The sequence below is a fragment of the Pholis gunnellus genome (genome assembly GCF_910591455.1).
Source record: "Pholis gunnellus genome assembly, chromosome: 18".
NCBI lineage: Eukaryota > Metazoa > Chordata > Actinopteri > Perciformes > Pholidae > Pholis > Pholis gunnellus.
Window position 1 is genome coordinate 21,554,852 of NC_136545.1, and position 19,892 is coordinate 21,574,743.

A 19,892-nucleotide genomic window follows, 5' to 3' on the forward strand; every position below is an offset into this window, starting at 1 on the left:
CCAAGCAGGAAGCAGCTCGTGCGAGAATAAAAAGGGATAAAGTTGAGCTCTGATCTGACCACCGCTCGTTGTGCACCTGAACGCATCATCTGATGCTCTGATCTGCTCCTGAACGCACCACCACCAGAGGAGGACCAGGGCCGTTTCCTGGAGCATCGGATCCGCCTGAGAGTCACTGATCAGCGGCTTAGCAGCACCACAGCACCGCGGAACAGAAACGGAGGACATTAAAACATATATATATTAAATTTGTTCTTTAAAGAGCTTTAACTCTCCCCCCTCCCATCTCCCCCCACTAGTCCGGGTTAACTCGGCTCGGCTCGTTCTGCTGAACTTAGCTAGCTCCTGCTAGCTCCAGCTAGCTTGCTAAGCTAAGCTAAGTCTAGTTTAGACATTTAGCTTTTATTTTTCCTCCAACCTGCAGCTCCAGAAGGAGGAAGCATGTCTGAGAAAGAGCCGAACAAACTGTCCACCACCGAGAGACCCGTTAAAGGTTCGTCACGTTTATTTCTCGGTTCTTTTCTTGCAGGAAGTTAACGAAGAGCTAAATGTGAGCAGAATGTTCAGTTTAACGGTAAAAACACGCGTTCACCGGTCATTAACGCGTTTGTTTTTGGGTGGATCGGGGTGCTTACTACCCTTGAACCACCACCACCATCTTTATAATGAGGCAGTCCGGTTATGAAGAAGTTAATCAATCCAAGCTCAGCTAATGAGTTAGCTTCTTAGCTTAGCTGTCCGGACGTCCAGATGTCAGCTATCTGTCAGAATCAGTTTCAATCTGACTCAACGTACATACACAGAACATACAAAGAAACAAGAACAGATTCAAACGAGGACATTAAAGACGACAAAGTAGAACAGAGAAACTAAGCAAACACATTTAACATGAACTATGTGCGATATAACTGTAACTTCTGACATCCAGCTGTTAGAACGCGTTCAGATGCGTTCAGGTTCTCTGATGTGGAACATAACGTCGCGCGATGAAATACTGTTGTGGATGTAAATGAAGTGCTGCAGTGTGTGTGTGGGTGTGTGTTTGTGTGGGTGTGTGGGGGTGTGTGTTTGTGTGTGTGTGGGTGTGTGTGTGTGTGTGTGTGTGTGTGTGGTGGTGGTGGGGGGGGGGGGGGGGGGGTGTTGGCGTTGGCCTGGTTTTAAGACAAGTCTTCTCTTTCAAACAGCTGTTTTTAGAAAATGAAGAAGACCTTCTATCCCGGATTACTCATTTTATGTCGCTATGGCAAAAATCGCAGTTTTCTGGTAATAGTCCAACTTAAATATATTTGTATTGGTGCTGGGCGGTATGACAAAACATGTGTATCGCGGTATTTTGTAAGATTCTGGCGGTTTCGGTATTCTTTCCCTCTCTTCCTGTTTCCTTCCCCTACATTCCCCTGGGTCCTAAGTCCCTCCATGTACAGCTTCTTATCACCCTCTCTGTACCGACGTACATTTATAACAAACAGCACAGACGCAGCTCCTCTCTCGGGCACAGACTCCATCGCTGCATCTCTGTCTTTGTTCCTCCTGCATCGCTCTGTTCTGTTCTTTAATGTAGCGTTACTGTAGCAACGGAGCCTCTCCAGCTGTTAGCAGACTCTTGTGCTAGCAGGCTAACTAGCGAGCTGTACCCAGCATGCAGTTCGGCGGTAACGTTTTATAAATGTACAATTATTAGTGTTACAAATTGTTTATGTGTCACAAACTGTTGTGTGGTGGTGTTTTGCCCTGTTAAAGAGCGTTAGTTGTGGGTTATTAATTGTTATAACCATGACTAGAGGTCGCTCTCAGTACACTGAAGACCACTAGCTCCTAGTGCCACTAGCTCCTAGTGCAGCGCTGCTAGCAGCGAGCCATATATTCTGCTGCCTGCTGATGAGAGACAGCAGCTGTTTCGACGATGCACCGATCTGACGGTGTGTAAAACATTCATATCATACGGGAAATGAAAACCGGTATACCGGTTCGGTTAGTGTAAATTGAACATATGGTGGAGTATACCACGACTCAGCTCCTGTCTTTATGCTCCAGATGTTTGTAGCGCGAGTCTGTAGCCTGCGAGTCTGTAGCCGGTCACAGACCTTAAAGGCGGTTGTTTTCTGATAGTTAAACCAGGTCTAAACTAACAGTAAACCAGCTCTTCTGGTCTTAGTTTAGTTTTTCTGACTTTGTTTCCTTGTTGAGGAAAACTTTTCCTCGATGGTTCACTCTGACACTTTGATAAAAACATGTAAATATATTTGAATGTTAAGGATTAAATGTGGAGGAATGAGCCGGTCCTGGTTCTAGTGAAGCTGGTCCTCAGATAGTGAAACATGAACTACAGACGGTGATTAATCAGCTGGTCGACGGACAGGAAACTCATATGAAGATATTCTGATAATCGTCTTCTGCTTTTCTCTGAAAAATATCATTTAAACTGAATGTTTGAAGACGTCACTCTGGAACATTATTACGCAATACAAACGATAATTGCAGCGGTAAATGATGACTTAAATAAATAATTATAATAATCCTAATACCATTGTTTCCTACAGATATACGTCACTGTTAACTACTAGTTGTTAGTATTTATTCAACCAGCCGGATGGTGAGGTCACATGTCTCTAGCTCAACGGCCTCGTTTGATTGGCTCAGAGGGTTAACGAGGATTATCAGTGTGAAGCTGCAGGAGAGCGTCAGCTCGTTAAAGATGGACGCTGGAGGACAGACGGACGCTCTCTAGCGTTCAGTGGTTCAGAGTATTTATTCACCTGTGATGTTTGTGGTGTTTGTTGCTCGGATGTTGACCTGCTGATAATCGCTCATTAACCAATCAGAGCTCAGAAACAAAGAACCGCCTGTTTGATTATTTTTGGTTTTGTTTACATTTGTCAGCTGACCACAGAGACAGCGTTATACAACCAGGAAGTAACAGACTTTATGGGACGTCCTGCTATAAATGAGACGTTCACTGACATGTGGACGTTTTCTATAAAGTGAAGCAAAAGCTTCACGTGTTAAAGCTGCATTCTCTCTAGTGTCCACCAGGGGGCGACTCCTCTGGTTGTATAGAAGTCTATGAGAAAATGACTCTACTTCTCTCTTGATTTATTACCTCAGTAAACATTGTAAACATGAGTTTATGGTCTCAATCTCTAGTTTCAAGTCTTCTTCAATACAGCATGATGTTCATTTAGTAAATGATGGTCCATTTAGAGTCACACAGACCATAAAGCAGGGTGGCGACGTCCAAAACACTGAACTAGACTTCATAACGTCACAAACTGAGAGACTTCTACTTCTTTACTGACCGCTGTAGATACTAAACCTGACTCACCTGATTATTAAAGAGCTACTTGATCCACAAACTGAAGATCCTGATTCAGAAATATTAAGTTTATGAGCTGAAGTGATTTAATCCACCGTAACAGAGTGAGGCTTCTTCCTTTGGTCAGGCAGTCAAATATAAATCAGACATCTTTAGTACAATCAGCTGTTTAATACCTGGAGCTTCAGTTAGAGTATTTTAATAGCAAATTAGGACCGAAAACTCATATTTTCAGAAGATATTTTTTGTTTTCCTGAATACAGCGTGAGGTGTTACAGACAGAAAAGATATGAACTGTTCACTTTACATCTTTTTATGAGGACACATGAAGGAGCTTCAGAGAAGGAAATGAGATCACCACACACACACACACACACACACACACACACACACACACACACACACACACGGCCCAGTGGTCTAGTTTAGAGACTCTGAAACTAAACCAGGTCACACATTGAGCTGGAGCTCTGAACTGGTTCATCACCAGAAGAAGAAGAAACCAGTCACTGGAGACCAAGTGACAGAGAGACCTGCCAATCACCGTGTAGCCCCGCCCCTAAAGCATCCCCTGCTTTATGGTCTGTGTGACTCTAAATGGACCATCATTTACTAAATGAACATCATGCTGTGTTGAAGAAGACTTGAAACTAGAGATTGAGACCATAAACTCATGTTTACAATGTTTACTGAGGTAATAAATCAAGAGAGAAGTAGAGTCATTTTCTCATAGACTTCTATACAACCAGAGGAGTCGCCCCCTGGTGGACACTAGAGAGAATGCAGCTCTAACACATGAAGCTCTGACTTCACTTTATAGAACCGGAGTTTGTCTCCGGGTTCAGATGCATATTGATTTAATATTCATGTAGATATGAGGATCTTGTCTCTCTGTGAGTCTCTGGTGTTTTAAGAGTTCTGGTATTTCCTCCTTTGTCTGCAGGTCGAGTCTCAACATGTTTAAACTCTCCAGAGTCACTGATGGAGGTTAGAGTTTATGAGGAGTCAGAATAACATGTCTGGTTTATAATAATAATCTATAGAGTTCATATATTCAGAGAAAACATTTCACATTTAAGAACCTGGAACCAGGAAATATTTTATTTTACGTCTGTATTTATTGTTTTGTTTCCAGTCAGTGATGACAAAGACAAAGGTGCCACCTTTTTAAATGCACTTTTAGCCTTATTGTCTTATTATAATTAGAAACATTAAGATGATGGTTAACAACAGAGAACGTCTAAGATTGTCTCATTATAAAAAGCTGTGTAAACAATAGTCCGCTATGTGTGTGAGTGACTCTTGTCCGTCTGTCCGTCCCCCGGTAGCGGTCCCGTACCCCCCCGGTACCCGTCTGACTGTAAAGGACCTGTACGTGGATGGGAGGCCCAGTGTGGAGGTCCTGAAGGCTCACCTGGTGAAGGAGGGTCGTCTGGAGGAGGAGACGGCTCTGAGGATCATCAACGACGGAGCAGCCATCCTACGCCAGGAGAAGTGTATGCTGGAGGTGGAGGCACCCATCACAGGTAAACACACGCCCATCACAGGTAAACACGCGCCCGTCGCAGGTAAACACGCGCCCATCACAGGTAAACACGCGCCCGTCGCAGGTAAACACACGCCCGTCACAGGTAAACACACGCCCATCACAGGTAAACACGCGCCCGTCGCAGGTAAACACACGCCCGTCGCAGGTAAACACGCGCCCGTCACAGGTAAAATATATCACTTTTAATATGTACAATTATTGAGTTTTCTGTTTTAAATCACAGTAAAGTAAATATTTCTAAATATTAATATAATATATACAGACTGAGACATTTAGATATGTCATATTTCACTGTTTTCCGATATTTTGTACAATAAATGGACATTTCTATAACTTTTCCAACAAATAAAATTCTAAAATCCAATAATTACATCTTCTAAAGTGTTTTCTTTGTCTCTTCTGTTTAAAAAGTGAATATTTTCTGATTTTGGTCGCACAAAACGGACATTTCAATATTTCATATACTACAGTGAGCTGCTGTAAATACCTTCGTGTTCAGTAGGAACCAATGTCCTCAGGAAGAGACGGTGTTGACAGACGGACCAACATGTTGTTGAGCTTTAACCGTGTGTGTGTGTGTGTGTGTGTGTGTGTGTGTGTGTGTGTGTGTGTGTGTGTGTGTGTGTGTGTGTGTGTGTGTGTGTGTGTGTGTGTGTGTGTGTGTGTGTGTGTGTGTGTGTGTGTGTGTGTGTTCCCCCCCCCCCCGTGTGTGGAGACGTCCACGGACAGTTCTTCGACCTGATGAAGCTGTTCGAGGTCGGAGGATCACCCAGCAGCACCAGATACCTGTTCCTGGGGGACTACGTAGACCGAGGATACTTCAGCATCGAGGTAGAGACACACACATACACACACACAGAGAGACACACACACACACACCTCTGACATTTGGAGTGGCGGTCTGCTGCTCGGGCTTAGCAGAGCGTCTTTAAATAGTGGAAGGAAATGAAAGACACACACTCGGTGCCCCGCCCACTTCTGCTGGTGGCTGAAGAGTTTGTTCTTTTGTTCTTTTACAGTTTCTGTGTGAACGTCACTATTTGTGCAGAACAAAATAAACATTAATAAGAAGAAGAAAATCCTCTGTGTCGGTCGTCCTCCTCACTGACTTCAGACGTCCGCTCCGTAGGTCTGATAACTCCGCTGGACTCGCCGTCGTTATGGTCAGATTCTCATCTTTCCGACGGTCATTGAACATATCGCGTGTGACGAACGCTTCAGTCAGAAAATAACAACCGAAACTAAGCTTAAAACCGTGATATTTCATCAAAACATTGTATTCTTCATGTTCTCATTATAAATGTCTCCTCTAATAAAGCCTTCACTTTAACCAGAGTGTGTAAAAACATCATGACTGATTCATCTGAGACCAACAGTCATGTGACCACAAATCAGAGAAACTTAAGGAGAGGTTGTAAAATATAAATAGTTCAATCTATTTAAAGCAGGTGCAGCCTACATCTTCTAACATGTTGAATATTTAAATTCCATTTCTTTTTTTAATGATTGTTATTCTCACTAAAGACCGCCTCATTTCAAACCCATTAGTCGTGTAAAGAAGAGACAAAGTTCAGTCACAGTCTGAATACTCAGAAGCTGAGATTGTTGCTTTGTCAATAAAATCACCAATCAATCAGTCAAAGGGGTTGAAGAGCAGGAACCAGTTAAATCAGCAGGATTACAGGATATTACAGTGTTAGTGTGTTACTGCATCATATTTACGTGTGTGTGTGTGTGTGTGTGTGTGTGTGTGTGTGTGTGTGTGTGTGTGTGTGTGTGTGTGTGTGTGTGTGTGTGTGTGTGTGTGTGTGTGTGTGTGTGTGTGTGTGTGTGTGTGTGTGTGTGTGTCTACAGTGTGTTCTGTTCCTGTGGGTGCTGAAGATCAACCATCCCAACACCCTCTTCCTCCTCAGAGGGAACCACGAGTGCCGGCATCTCACAGAGTACTTCACCTTCAAACAGGAGTGTAAGTCCTCGACTCTCACACCTCCTAAACTAAGCCTAACCCTGTCCAGGTGTGTGTGTGTAACGTGTGTGTGTCCTGCAGGTAAAATCAAGTACTCAGAGAGAGTCTATGACGCCTGTATGGACGCGTTCGACTGCCTGCCTCTGGCTGCTCTCCTCAACCAGCAGTTCCTCTGTGTTCACGGAGGCCTGAGCCCCGAGGTCACCTGTCTGGACGACATCCGGAAGGTAAACCGCTAACACCGAGCGTAATCACGTTTCTGTTCTACATGAACGTCGTTCTACGATGTAGAATAATGCTGCCGTCTCTGTCAGAGGAAAGTCAACTGCTAAAGTAGTAAAAGATACAATATTTCCCTCTGAGATGAAGCTCAGCTGTTTAAAACATATTTAAAAAGGCTGTAAATGTAAACTGAGCTGAAATGAATCCATTAGTTTACTGACAAACGATAAATCAAATAGATGAAAGTTTTCCTTCATTCGCTTATTTAACAAACACTGTAAAGGTACAGATGAATCCATAACGAAAAAAGTCACATTTTGAAATCCTGGTTCGGATATAATAATTATATATATATAATCATTAGAGACAAAATAGCTGGAGACGGTGAGTAATATTCAGATAAACAGTATTTCTGAGATTAAACTGGTAAATTTACACCAAAAAACACAGATAAATAGATGAATAATGGAGTCTAAACCGTGTCTCTCTGGTCTCTAATCTGCCTCTAATCTGTCTCTCTGGTCTCTAATCTGTCTCTCTGGTCTCTAATCTGCCTCTAATCTGCCTCTCTGGTCTCTAATCTGTTTCTCTAGTCTCTAATCTGTCTCTCTGGTCACTAATCTGTCTCTCTGGTCTCTAATCTGTGTCTCTGGTCTCTAATTTGCTTCTCTGGTCTCTAATCTGTCTCTCTGGTCACTAATCTGGTCTCTAATCTGTCTCTCTGGTCACTAATCTGGTCTCTAATCTGTCTCTCTGGTCACTAATCTGGTCACTAATCTGTGTCTCTGGTCTCTAATCTGTGTCTCTGGTTTCCAATCTGTTTCTCTGGTCACTAATCTGGTCACTAATCTGTCTCTCTGGTCACTAATCTGTCTCTCTGGTCACTAATCTGTGTCTCTGGTCACTAATCTGGTCACTAATCTGTCTCTCTGGTCACTAATCTGTCTCTCTGGTCACTAATCTGGTCACTAATCTGTCTCTCTGGTCACTAATCTGTCTCTCTGGTCACTAATCTGTGTCTCTGGTCTCTAATCTGTCTCTCTGGTCACTAATCTGGTCACTAATCTGTCTCTCTGGTCACTAATCTGTGTCTCTGGTCTCTAATCTGTCTCTCTGGTCTCCAATCTGTCTCTCTGGTCTCTAATCTGCCTCTCTGGTCTCTAATCTGTCTCTCTGGTCACTAATCTGTCTCTCTGGTCTCTAATCTGTCTCTCTGGTCTCTAATCTGCCTCTCTGGTCTCTAATCTGTCTCTCTGGTCACTAATCTGTCTCTCTGGTCTCTAATCTGCCTCTCTGGTCACTAATCTGTGTCTCTGGTCTCTAATCTGCCTCTCTGGTCACTAATCTGTGTCTCTGGTCTCTAATCTGCCTCTCTGGTCACTAATCTGTGTCTCTGGTCTCTAATCTGCCTCTCTGGTCTCTAATCTGCCTCTCTGGTCACTAATCTGTGTCTCTGGTCTCTAATCTGCCTCTCTGGTCTCTAATCTGCCTCTCTGGTCTCTAATCTGCCTCTCTGGTCACTAATCTGTGTCTCTGGTCTCTAATCTGCCTCTCTGGTCTCTAATCTGTCTCTAATCTGCCTCTCTGGTCCACAGCTGGACCGGTTCAAAGAGCCTCCGGCCTTCGGGCCCATGTGTGACCTGCTGTGGTCCGACCCGGGTGAGGACTATGGATCTGAGAAGACCCAGGAACACTTCAGCCACAACAGCGTGAGAGGCTGCTCGTATTTCTACAGGTAGGACCTGTTCCCACGTTCATCTGAGACCATCTAAAGCTTCTACAAACAAAGGTTTATCTCTGGAGAAGTCACCGCTGGTTAAATCCTGAAACCACATATTAGCATTCTGTGCTCTGTCTTCATATTTGTTCTGAATGTTGACATCAATGTGGAGGTCGGAACCTGTTCAGAGCCTCTTTGGTATCCTGCTGGTAGTTTGTTTAAAGGATTCACTGAGAGACTCGTTCTCTAATAGATGTTCAGCTCCACCAGCTTCTGGGTTACAGAGCTGGTTTCTGGAATAATAATCTGTTAATTTAACATCTCATGTCTGTAAAGACAAACACTTTAACACCACTCCTGGTTTTAATGTAAAGAAACTCAGAAGTCTGGGTATATGTTGGTTAAACTGAGGGTCGATATCTATTTATTTCAAATTTAATTCAAATAATAAGGAAATAAAAGATTGTATTTTTATCATCATTATTGTCTTTAATGAAGTATAATAATGTGTTTAGAGCTCGTGTTAGAAGTTAAACATCATAATTCATCTCTAATATCTGTTTTATATTCATGTGTAAACATCTCCTTCAAACTACTGGATTTATTCTAGTTTATCAGCAAAACTACATTTTACAGACTACATGTGAACACATCATGATGACGTCATAATGTAGCTTCAGCCAGTACTCATGTTCACTGAGCAGAGCCTGAAGGCATCATGATGTCACTGAAGTGAACCTCGTTGGTTAGCCGTTAGCGGTGCTGCTAACGTTACTAGCTCTCCTCTGATTGGTTGTTTACAATGAAACATGAAGACTAGAAACACAAGTTCTACTGAGTATTGATAATGATTAAACTTTATTTACACCGTGCTGGTTAACGATAAACTGTGAGGGGGGTCAGTACGGATCCGTTACACCGTTACAAACGTTTTGTACCTTATTGTAGCTGATTGAAATCGCTGCGTCCCAAAGTGAAGTAACATTCTTCTTCTTCTGTGGTTGATTAGTAACACTGTTCTTCTTCTGTGGTTCCAGTTACCCAGCAGTATGTGACTTCCTGATGAACAACAACCTGCTGTCTGTAATACGAGCTCATGAAGCTCAGGATGCAGGGTGAGTGCATTCCTTCAGTAATATTACTATTTAATAATAATAATAATAATAATACTGTATTCATATGTTGTTACTAAACAACCAAAAGTACACTTATTGTCTATTATTATCATTATTGTCTATCGTTATTTACAGTTTAGTATTCGTGTGTATAACATTTACTGCACATGTATTATATGTAATACTACATACTTTAATGTACAATATATATATATTTATATATATATACTCAGAGGTGATGAAGGTCACCCAGCGATGTCCAGTAGTCTCAGTGAGAGCAGCAGCTGGTGCTCGTTGTGACGCGTCGCTGTTGTCGTCTCTCCTTTAACACAACTCGTGTGTTCTTCTGGTGACGGTGCGTCTTGAGGCTCATACGTGACGTCATTGGTTGATCCTAAAGGTGCGTTCACACCAAACGAGACGTGAACGCACCTTCGCAAAAAATCATGTGATTAATCGCGATTAAAAATTGTAATTGTTGCCCAGCACTACTTATTATACTTTATCTAATATAATCTTATCTTATTATACTTTATCTAATATAATCTTATCTTATTATACTTTATCTAATATAATCTTATCTTATTATACTTTATCTAATATAATCTTATCTTATTATACTTTATCTAATATAATCTTATCTTATTATACTTTATCTAATATAATCTTATCTTATTATACTTTATCTAATATAATCTTATCTTATTATACTTTATCTAATATAATCTTATCTTATTATACTTTATCTAATATAATCTTATCTTATTATACTTTATCTAATATAATCTTATCTTATTATACTTTATCTAATATAATCTTATCTTATTATACTTTATCTAATAGAATCTTATCTTATTATACTTTATCTAATATAATCTTATATTATTATACTTTATCTAATAGAATCTTATCTTATTATACTTTATCTAATATAATCTTATCTTATTATACTTTATCTAATATAATCTTATCTTATTATACTTTATCTAATAGAATCTTATCTTATTATACTTTATCTAATAGAATCTTATCTTATTATACTTTATCTAATAGAATCTTATATTATTATACTTTATCTAATATAATCTTATCTTATTATACTTTATCTAATAGAATCTTATCTTATTATACTTTATCTAATAGAATCTTATCTTATTATACTTTATCTAATAGAATCTTATATTATTATACTTTATCTAATATAATCTTATCTTATTATACTTTATCTAATAGAATCTTATCTTATTATACTTTATCTAATAGAATCTTATCTTATTATACTTTATCTAATAGAATCTTATCTTATTATACTTTATCTAATAGAATCTTTTATCTTATTCTATCCTCATCTTCTAAACTGTGTCCTTCAGGTATCGAATGTACAGGAAGAGTCAGACGACAGGCTTCCCTTCTTTAATCACCATCTTCTCTGCTCCGAACTACCTGGATGTGTACAATAACAAAGGTGAGAGGAACCATGGAAACAGGTAGGAGACCTTGAAGCCCTGGCAACAGGAGACAGGAAGTAGAGAATGTTAATGTGTTAGAGACAGGAAGTAGAGAATGTTAATGTGTGCGTTCGAGACAGGAAGTAGAGAATGTTAATGTGTGTGTTCGAGACAGGAAGTAGAGAATGTTAATGGTTGTGTTAGAGACAGGAAGTAGAGAATGTTAATGTGTTAGAGACAGGAAGTAGAGAATGTTAATGTGTGTGTTAGAGACAGGAAGTAGAGAATGTTAATGTGTGTGTTCGAGACAGGAAGTAGAGAATGTTAATGGTTGTGTTAGAGACAGGAAGTAGAGAATGTTAATGTGTTAGAGACAGGAAGTAGAGAATGTTAATGTGTGTGTTAGAGACAGGAAGTAGAGAATGTTAATGTGTGTGTTAGAGACAGGAAGTAGAGAATGTTAATGTGTGTGTTAGAGACAGGAAGTAGAGAATGTTAATGTGTGTGTTAGAGACAGGAAGTAGAGAATGTTAATGTGTTAGAGACAGGAAGTAGAGAATGTTAATGTGTGTGTTAGAGACAGGAAGTAGAGAATGTTAATGTGTTAGAGACAGGAAGTAGAGAATGTTAATGTGTGTGTTAGAGACAGGAAGTAGAGAATGTTAATGTGTGTGTTAGAGACAGGAAGTAGAGAATGTTAATGTGTTAGAGACAGGAAGTAGAGAATGTTAATGTGTGTGTTCGAGACAGGAAGTAGAGAATGTTAATGTGTGTGTTAGAGACAGGAAGTAGAGAATGTTAATGTGTGTGTTAGAGACAGGAAGTAGAGAATGTTAATGTGTTAGAGATAGGAAGTAGAGAATGTTAATGTGTGTGTTGTGTTCTCAGCGGCGGTGCTGAAATATGAGAATAACGTGATGAACATCCGTCAGTTTAACTGCTCTCCTCACCCCTACTGGCTGCCCAACTTCATGGACGTCTTCACCTGGTCGCTGCCCTTTGTTGGAGAGAAAGGTGAGGCTGTGATGTCATAATGATGATCATAATGAGGTGTGTCGATGCTGCACAGCTTTAAGCAGCATTTACGTGAAGATGGAGGTGAAAAATGTAATTTAAACCCGCAGAAGCTTCAACACACAGCAAACACATCAATCCAAACCAGTGGTTCTCAACTGTTCTGGCTGTGGGACCCACCATCACCCCTTAATGACAAGCCGCGACCCAAATGTTGAACTTCTCAAATGTATTGAATGTAAAGATGGTGCCGTTTGAACCCGAGCTGAACACGTCCTCTGCAGTCGTAGTGTAGCAGCTCTCTTGTGCAGAGAAGTAGTTCCTGTCAGTCCCCGTCACACACGTTTCACGTAAACGAGTAAAACGGCTTCTTGCTTTCTTGTGCCAGAACCTCGCTGCACAAAACACAATGAGGTTTTTGCCTCTTTTGTCCTCAATGTAAGAAAATCCATATCTCATGTAGTCGGTGTCGTACTTGCGTTTCGCTCAATTAGCATGAAAACAAACTGTGTGTTCTTCTATGCTGTGAATTGGCGGGTGCATATTAGCATTACAAGGCATTAATGCCAAATACTGTTGAGTGTGAATAAAATAAAAGCACAGGATGTTATTTTTTTTTCAGGCAAAGGCCCGCGACCACTGAAAACAGGTCTCGGGCCACCAGTTGAGAATCACTGCTCTAAACAATACAAGATCAAATTCTGTTGTTCTTCTAAATCCATACTTCTGGCTCTGTGTAAACATCATGTTACGTTACGCTAACATGACGCCAGCATAACGCATCATGACGCAAGCATGACGTGCAGCTCCTGCAGCAGCTCCGAGCCTTAAAGCCACCAGAGTAAATTAAACCCGTCATTAATATCATGTTTCAGAGTTATGAATCACGTGACACAGAACCAGAGAGACCGTGGCTGTAACCTCTGAATGAACCCTTTAAATGTTGTAACTGACTGAACTTGTGCTCTCAGTCACAGAGATGCTGGTGAACGTGCTGAACATCTGCTCTGATGACGAGCTGATGTCAGAAGGAGACGACACGTGTGAAGGTAAGAGGAAGTAGCACCTTCATCATCGTCATCATCATCACACCGTGTGTGTGTGTGTGTGTGTGTGTGTGTGTGTGTGTGTGTGTGTGTGTGTGTGTGTGTGTGTGTGTGTGTGTGTGTGTGTGTGTGTGTGTGTGTGTGTGTGTGTGTGTGTGTGAAGGGGTTAAAGGACCGAGTGTTTAAAAGACAATAAAGTAAATAAATAGTTACAGATCAAAAATAAGGGAAGTTTCTAAATAATTGGAAAGCCGAAGCAACAGAGTTTTAAAGTGAAATGAGCGGATTCCTCTCTGATGTCTTTGATCTGATGAAGTTGTTCCACATAGTGTACATGTTGAGGCTGTGGAGCTTCACAACATGGAGAACGTTGATGTTCTTCTTCTGTCCTCCTGTTGTCCAGGAGGAACTCCAGCCGTGAGGAAGGAGGTGATCAGAAATAAGATCCGGGCGATTGGAAAGATGGCTCGAGTGTTCTCCGTGCTCCGGTGAGTTCATGTTCTTATGTTCACCAGGTTTGAACTGGCTGCTGGTTTCTGATGCTGGATGAATTATTCTCTCTGGTTCATAATATAAAGAAGTTTATACTTTCATGAGTCTATTGTAGTAGAAACTCCTCCAACAAAGAGACTCACTCGTGCTCCACTTCAGCCAAAGCTAATGACTTCTTGATTGTCCTCGTTTCTTCCTGAGGAAGTGTGTCACCATCGTTTGTCCTTCAATGATGAAGACGTTATTTCAAGGCCTCAACTCTTCCTCTTTTAGTTCTTATGTGTGATTTAAGTTTCTTCACTTCTGCTTTCTGTTGACGAGAACGTCTTCAACTCATCACTAGTTTACCTTCAAGTACTCTGATCCTTTACTGCAGTACAAGTACTGCTACTGTAGTAATACACTGACTATGAAGAAGTACTCTGATCCTTTACTGCAGTACAAGTACTGCTACTGTAGTAATACACTGACTATGAAGAAGTACTCTGATCCTTTACTGCAGTACAAGTACTGCTACTGTAGTAATACACTGACTATGAAGAAGTACTCTGATCCTTTACTGCAGTACAAGTACTGCTACTGTAGTAATACACTGACTATGAAGAAGTACTCTGATCCTTTACTGCAGTACAAGTACTGCTACTGTAGTAATACACTGACTATGAAGAAGTACTCTGATCCTTTACTGCAGTACAAGTACTGCTACTGTAGTAATACACTGACTATGAAGAAGTACTCTGATCCTTTACTGCAGTACAAGTACTGCTACTGTAGTAATACACTGACTATGAAGAAGTACCACATACATTTCGGGTGACTGTCTTTCAATCAGAGGGTTGGCGGTTCAAACCCCGGCTCCGGCGCCACTGGTTGCATGTCGATGTGTCCTTTAGACACTTAACCCCAAAATATGACCGCATCTGAATTGTAAGTGTCTTTGGATAAAGTCGGCTAAATGAACATCACTACTGTCCGTTTAATAAGAATAAACTCAGTGGATCCTTGAGGACACCAGATTAAAAACACGGATTGTAAACTTGTAAATAGCTGGTTTAATAAAGTTGTAATTGGTGTGTGTGTGTGTGTGTGTGTGTGTGTGTGTGTGTGTGTGTGTGTGTGTGTGTGTGTGTGTGTGTGTGTGTGTGTGTGTGTGTGTGTGTGTGTGTGTGTGTGTGTGTGTGTGTGTGTGTGTGTGTGTGTGTGTGTGTGTTCACAGAGAGGAGAACGAGAGTGTGTTGCAGCTGAAGGGTTTGACCCCGACAGGAACGCTGCCGGTGGGAGTTTTGTCCGGCGGTCGGAGAACTCTGCAGAGCGGTGAGAGACACACTAAGAGACCGACCCTGAACCCTCAGAGAGACCGACCCTGAACCCTCAGAGAGACTGACCCTGAACCCTCAGAGAGACTGACTCTGAACCCTCAGAGAGACTGACCCTGAACCCTCAGAGAGACTGACTCTGAACCCTCAGAGAGACTGACTCTGAACCCTCAGAGAGACTGACTCTGAACCCTCAGAGAGACTGACTCTGAACCCTCAGAGAGACTGACTCTGAACCCTCAGAGAGACTGACTCTGAACCCTCAGAGAGACTGACCCTGAACCCTCAGAGAGACTGACCCTGAACCCTCAGAGAGACTGACTCTGAACCCTCAGAGAGACTGACTCTGAACCCTCTGAGAGACTGACCCTGAACCCTCAGAGAGACTGACTCTGAACCCTCAGAGAGACTGACCCTGAACCCTCAGAGAGACTGACCCTGAACCCTCAGAGAGACTGACTCTGAACCCTCTGAGAGACTGACTCTGAACCCTCAGAGAGACTGACTCTGAACCCTCAGAGAGACTGACTCTGAACCCTCTGAGAGACACATATTGTTTGTCTATATTGTTTGTTAGCGCAATCTAACGATGGTTAGAGCAATGAATATTGCTCTAACCTCTGACCCCATGGTGGATGTGGATGGGTTGTGATGATGTAACTGACTGAATGCATTGATAACGTTCTCTCTCCATTCGTTTTGGGCTCTTCTACACACGCTTACACAGCCACCGTAGAGGCAGAGGAGGCAAAAGGTATGCAACCGTTTCCTGTCTCCTGTCTCTGTGTCCTTACCCGTCTCTACCCGTCCTTACCCGTCTCTACCCGTCCTTACCCGTCTCTACCTGTCCTTACCCGTCTCTACCTGTCCTTACCCGTCTCTACCTGTCCTTACCCGTCTCTACCTGTCCTTAGCTGTCTCTACCCGTCCTTACCCGTCTCTACCCGTCCTTACCCGTCTCTACCTGTCCTTAGCTGTCTCTACCTGTCCTTACCCGTCTCTACCTGTCCTTACCCGTCTCTACCTGTCCTTAGCTGTCTCTTGATGTGATGAAGTCTCCTTTCTTTTAAATCCTGTTGTTTTAATGTGGCTCATATTACTTTAGTATTATAAGTAGTATATATGTGCTTTATTAACTCTATTACTTTAGTATTATAAGTAGTATATATGTGCTTTATTAACTCTATTACTTTAGTATTATAAGTAGTATATATGTGCTTTATTAACTCTATTACTTTAGTATTATAAGTAGTATATATGTGCTTTATTAACTCTATTACTTTAGTATTATAAGTAGTATATATGTGCTTTATTAACTCTATTACTTTAGTATTATAAGTAGTATATATGTGCTTTATTAACTATTACTTTAGTATTATAAGTAGTATATATGTGCTTTATTAACTATTACTTTAGTATTATAAGTAGTATATATGTGCTTTATTAACTATTACTTTAGTATTATAAGTAGTATATATGTGCTTTATTAACTCTATTACTTTAGTATTATAAGTAGTATATATGTGCTTTATTAACTCTATTACTTTAGTATTATAAGTAGTATATATGTGCTTTATTAACTATTACTTTAGTATTATAAGTAGTATATATGTGCTTTATTAACTCTATTACTTTAGTATTATAAGTAGTATATATGTGCTTTATTAACTATTACTTTAGTATTATAAGTAGTATATATGTGCTTTATTAACTCTATTACTTTAGTATTATAAGTAGTATATATGTGCTTTATTAACTCTATTACTTTAGTATTATAAGTAGTATATATGTGCTTTATTAACTATTACTTTAGTATTATAAGTAGTATATATGTGCTTTATTAACTATTACTTTAGTATTATAAGTAGTATATATGTGCTTTATTAACTCTATTACTTTAGTATTATAAGTAGTATATATGTGCTTTATTAACTCTATTACTTTAGTATTATAAGTAGTATATATGTGCTTTATTAACTATTACTTTAGTATTATAAGTAGTATATATGTGCTTTATTAACTATTACTTTAGTATTATAAGTAGTATATATGTGCTTTATTAACTATTACTTTAGTATTATAAGTAGTATATATGTGCTTTATTAACTCTATTACTTTAGTATTATAAGTAGTATATATGTGCTTTATTAACTCTATTACTTTAGTATTATAAGTAGTATATATGTGCTTTATTAACTATTACTTTAGTATTATAAGTAGTATATATTTTCACTGAACTCAAACTAAAGTAACAAAGTGATGCCGTTCTCTTTGTGTTGAGCTCATCTTTCTGCTCAGCTTTTTTTATTATTTTGTCCAGTCCATTTATATCAACGAGGGTAGACAAAATAACAGAAACACCTCTTTGACTGTAACGGACCTGTTTTATTTATTAACGGTATTTACATCATAGCAGTAAATTATTAGCATTATAATTGTTATTATTAGTAGTAGTAGCAGCACTACTATAATAATGATTCATTATGATTACTATAATCATAATGATTAATAATAATTACGACTACTATAATAATAATAATGTTATTCATATTTGTTTATTGTTTTAAGAATGAGAATAACAGCAGTGAAATGTCTCTTTACTAAAAGTCTGTTTCTTTGTCTTCATGCCGTCCTCGTCCTGTTCTGAAGTAAGTGTTCTCTGCTGGTCTAACCAGTGCTCCCAGTAATAACTGTATTCATAAACCAGTAATAACTGTGTTCATAAACCAGTAATAACTGTATTCATAAACCAGTAATAACTGTATTCATAAACCAGTAATAACTGTATTCATAAACCAGTAATAACTGTGTTCAATAAACCAGTAATAACTGTATTCATAAACCAGTAATAACTGTGTTCAATAAACCAGTAATAACTGTGTTCAATAAACCAGTAATAACTGTATTCATAAACCAGTAATAACTGTGTTCAATAAACCAGTAATAACTGTATTCATAAACCAGTAATAACTGTATTCATAAACCAGTAATAACTGTATTCATAAACCAGTAATAACTGTATTCATAAACCAGTAATAACTGTATTCATAAACCAGTAATAACTGTATTCAATAAACCAGTATATTATTTATATATATAATATTCTGAATAATATCAGAATATGTAGTTCATGTAAACGTGTCTTTTGAAACATAATAAACCAGTATTTTTAGTATATATATATTCTCTATATAATCTGAATAATATTAGTGTATATATATTATTTAAAGTATATTAACGTGTGCTCTGGTCTCCTCTCAGCCATCCAAGGCTTCGACCCTCAGCATAAGATCCAGAGCTTCGAGGAGGCTCGAGGTCTCGATCGGATCAACGAGAGGATGCCCCCCCGCCGGGACAGCAAGCAGGAGGCCCCCCCCACCCCCAACAACCTGCCGGACAAGAACGGCACCAACGCACAGGCCTAAACCCTCCCCCCCTTTATCTGCCTCCTCTCCTCCCTCCTCTCCTTGCTTCCTTCCCTTGCCCTCTTCTCTCCTTTTTAAGAGCAGGAGAAGAGGTCGTTCGGTCCGAGCGACTCTCACCGCGCTTAATTTATTTCATCTATTAAATATCAAAGTTGAGGATTTAACGGGATGAAACCGGTCTGGTCCAGATCCGGTCTGGTCTGGTCTGGTCTGGTCTGGTCCGGTCTGGTCTGGTCCGGGCCGGTCCGGTCCGGTCTGTTCTGGTCTGGTCCGGTCTTGCAAACCCACTTTACAGTCTGTTGGTTTCTGGGACGACATCTTTCTTTCTATCAGCATTTTATTTTGGCGAGGGAGGAAGTGACGGCGTGTCCGCACGCACACGCACGCACGCACACGCACACACACACACACACACAAACGCACGCACACACACACACACACACAAACGCACGCACACACACACACACACACACACACACACACACACACACACACACACACACACCCTTTCTTATGCCAATGATAGTGTGACTGAGCTCTGAGGAGCGAGTATTGACATTTATATTATATTATATGTACATTTTAATTGTTCCCTCTTTTCAATGTGACGGCTTTTTGTTTTGTTTTTTACAACATTTAGATTTAGGGTTGATCATCCAGAGGGGGGGGGGGGGGGGGGGGGTTAAAGGGTTTCTCTGTTTTACTGAAACTCTGGTTCGTTGTTCAGGTTTGATGAAATCGTAACTCAAGGGTCACTTACTGCTTTCTCTCTGTCGTGGTAGAAAGCTCCAGAGGAAGACCAGTAAGTGGTCCTTGAGTTTGTGGTTTTCATGTTCTGGTGACGTTTTATTAAACAGACGAGTTCATATTAACTTCATGTGTAAACGTTAACTCGTCTTCACATCAAAACGAGGAAGACCTGATGAAGACTTGCAGATCTTAGACCTGTTTGAGATGTTAAAGAGTAAAGTGTGACCATAAACAACAGAACCGGTTCACAGAGACAGAAGAACCCTTAGAACCCGAGGAGGAGAACCCTGCTTTCATTTATTCTTTGGTTTCTTTGTTTTGGGAGCTGTGGTGCGTTCGAGGCCTCTTTTTTCTGAACATATCTCTCAGAATGTACAGAAACGTTTCAATTACAATCAAGAGATTTTCTTTTTGTTTCTTTCTTTCCAGCTAAATTTAAAAGTGTAAGAAGAGAAGCGGAGGCCTCGTTTCTGTAGATGTTTCACTTCATTCAATAAAATAATCAAATAAAACAGA

General features: G+C 40.2%; 1 protein-coding gene across 2 annotated transcripts; it reads left to right on the top strand.

The window, feature by feature from the left end:
- The first annotated feature begins 105 nt into the window (after positions 1-105).
- On the top strand, positions 106-19,892 carry ppp3ccb (protein phosphatase 3, catalytic subunit, gamma isozyme, b). 2 transcript variants are annotated; one of them, XM_079178541.1, is made up of 14 exons: positions 106-493; positions 4,642-4,838; positions 5,568-5,693; positions 6,717-6,828; positions 6,910-7,055; positions 8,646-8,785; positions 9,808-9,885; positions 11,256-11,350; positions 12,222-12,347; positions 13,319-13,396; positions 13,797-13,881; positions 15,102-15,199; positions 15,929-15,955; positions 18,463-19,892. In XM_079178541.1, the coding sequence occupies exons 1-14, from the start codon at positions 442-444 to the stop codon at positions 18,624-18,626; spliced, it is 1,524 nt and encodes a 507-aa protein (XP_079034667.1). In that variant the 5' UTR covers positions 106-441; the 3' UTR covers positions 18,627-19,892. The 2 variants fall into 2 exon arrangements, with proteins under 2 accessions (XP_079034667.1, XP_079034668.1); XM_079178542.1 differs by having other exon boundaries at positions 18,472-19,892.

Coding starts and splice junctions, on each gene's coding strand:
- ppp3ccb (XM_079178541.1), top strand. CDS start 442: ATGTCTGAGAAAGAGCCGAACAAACTGTCCACCACCGAGAGACCCGTT. Junction 4,839..5,567: donor AGGTGGAGGCACCCATCACA/GGTAAACACACG, acceptor CCCCCCCCCCCC/GTGTGTGGAGACGTCCACGG. Junction 6,829..6,909: donor CTTCACCTTCAAACAGGAGT/GTAAGTCCTCGA, acceptor TGTGTCCTGCAG/GTAAAATCAAGTACTCAGAG.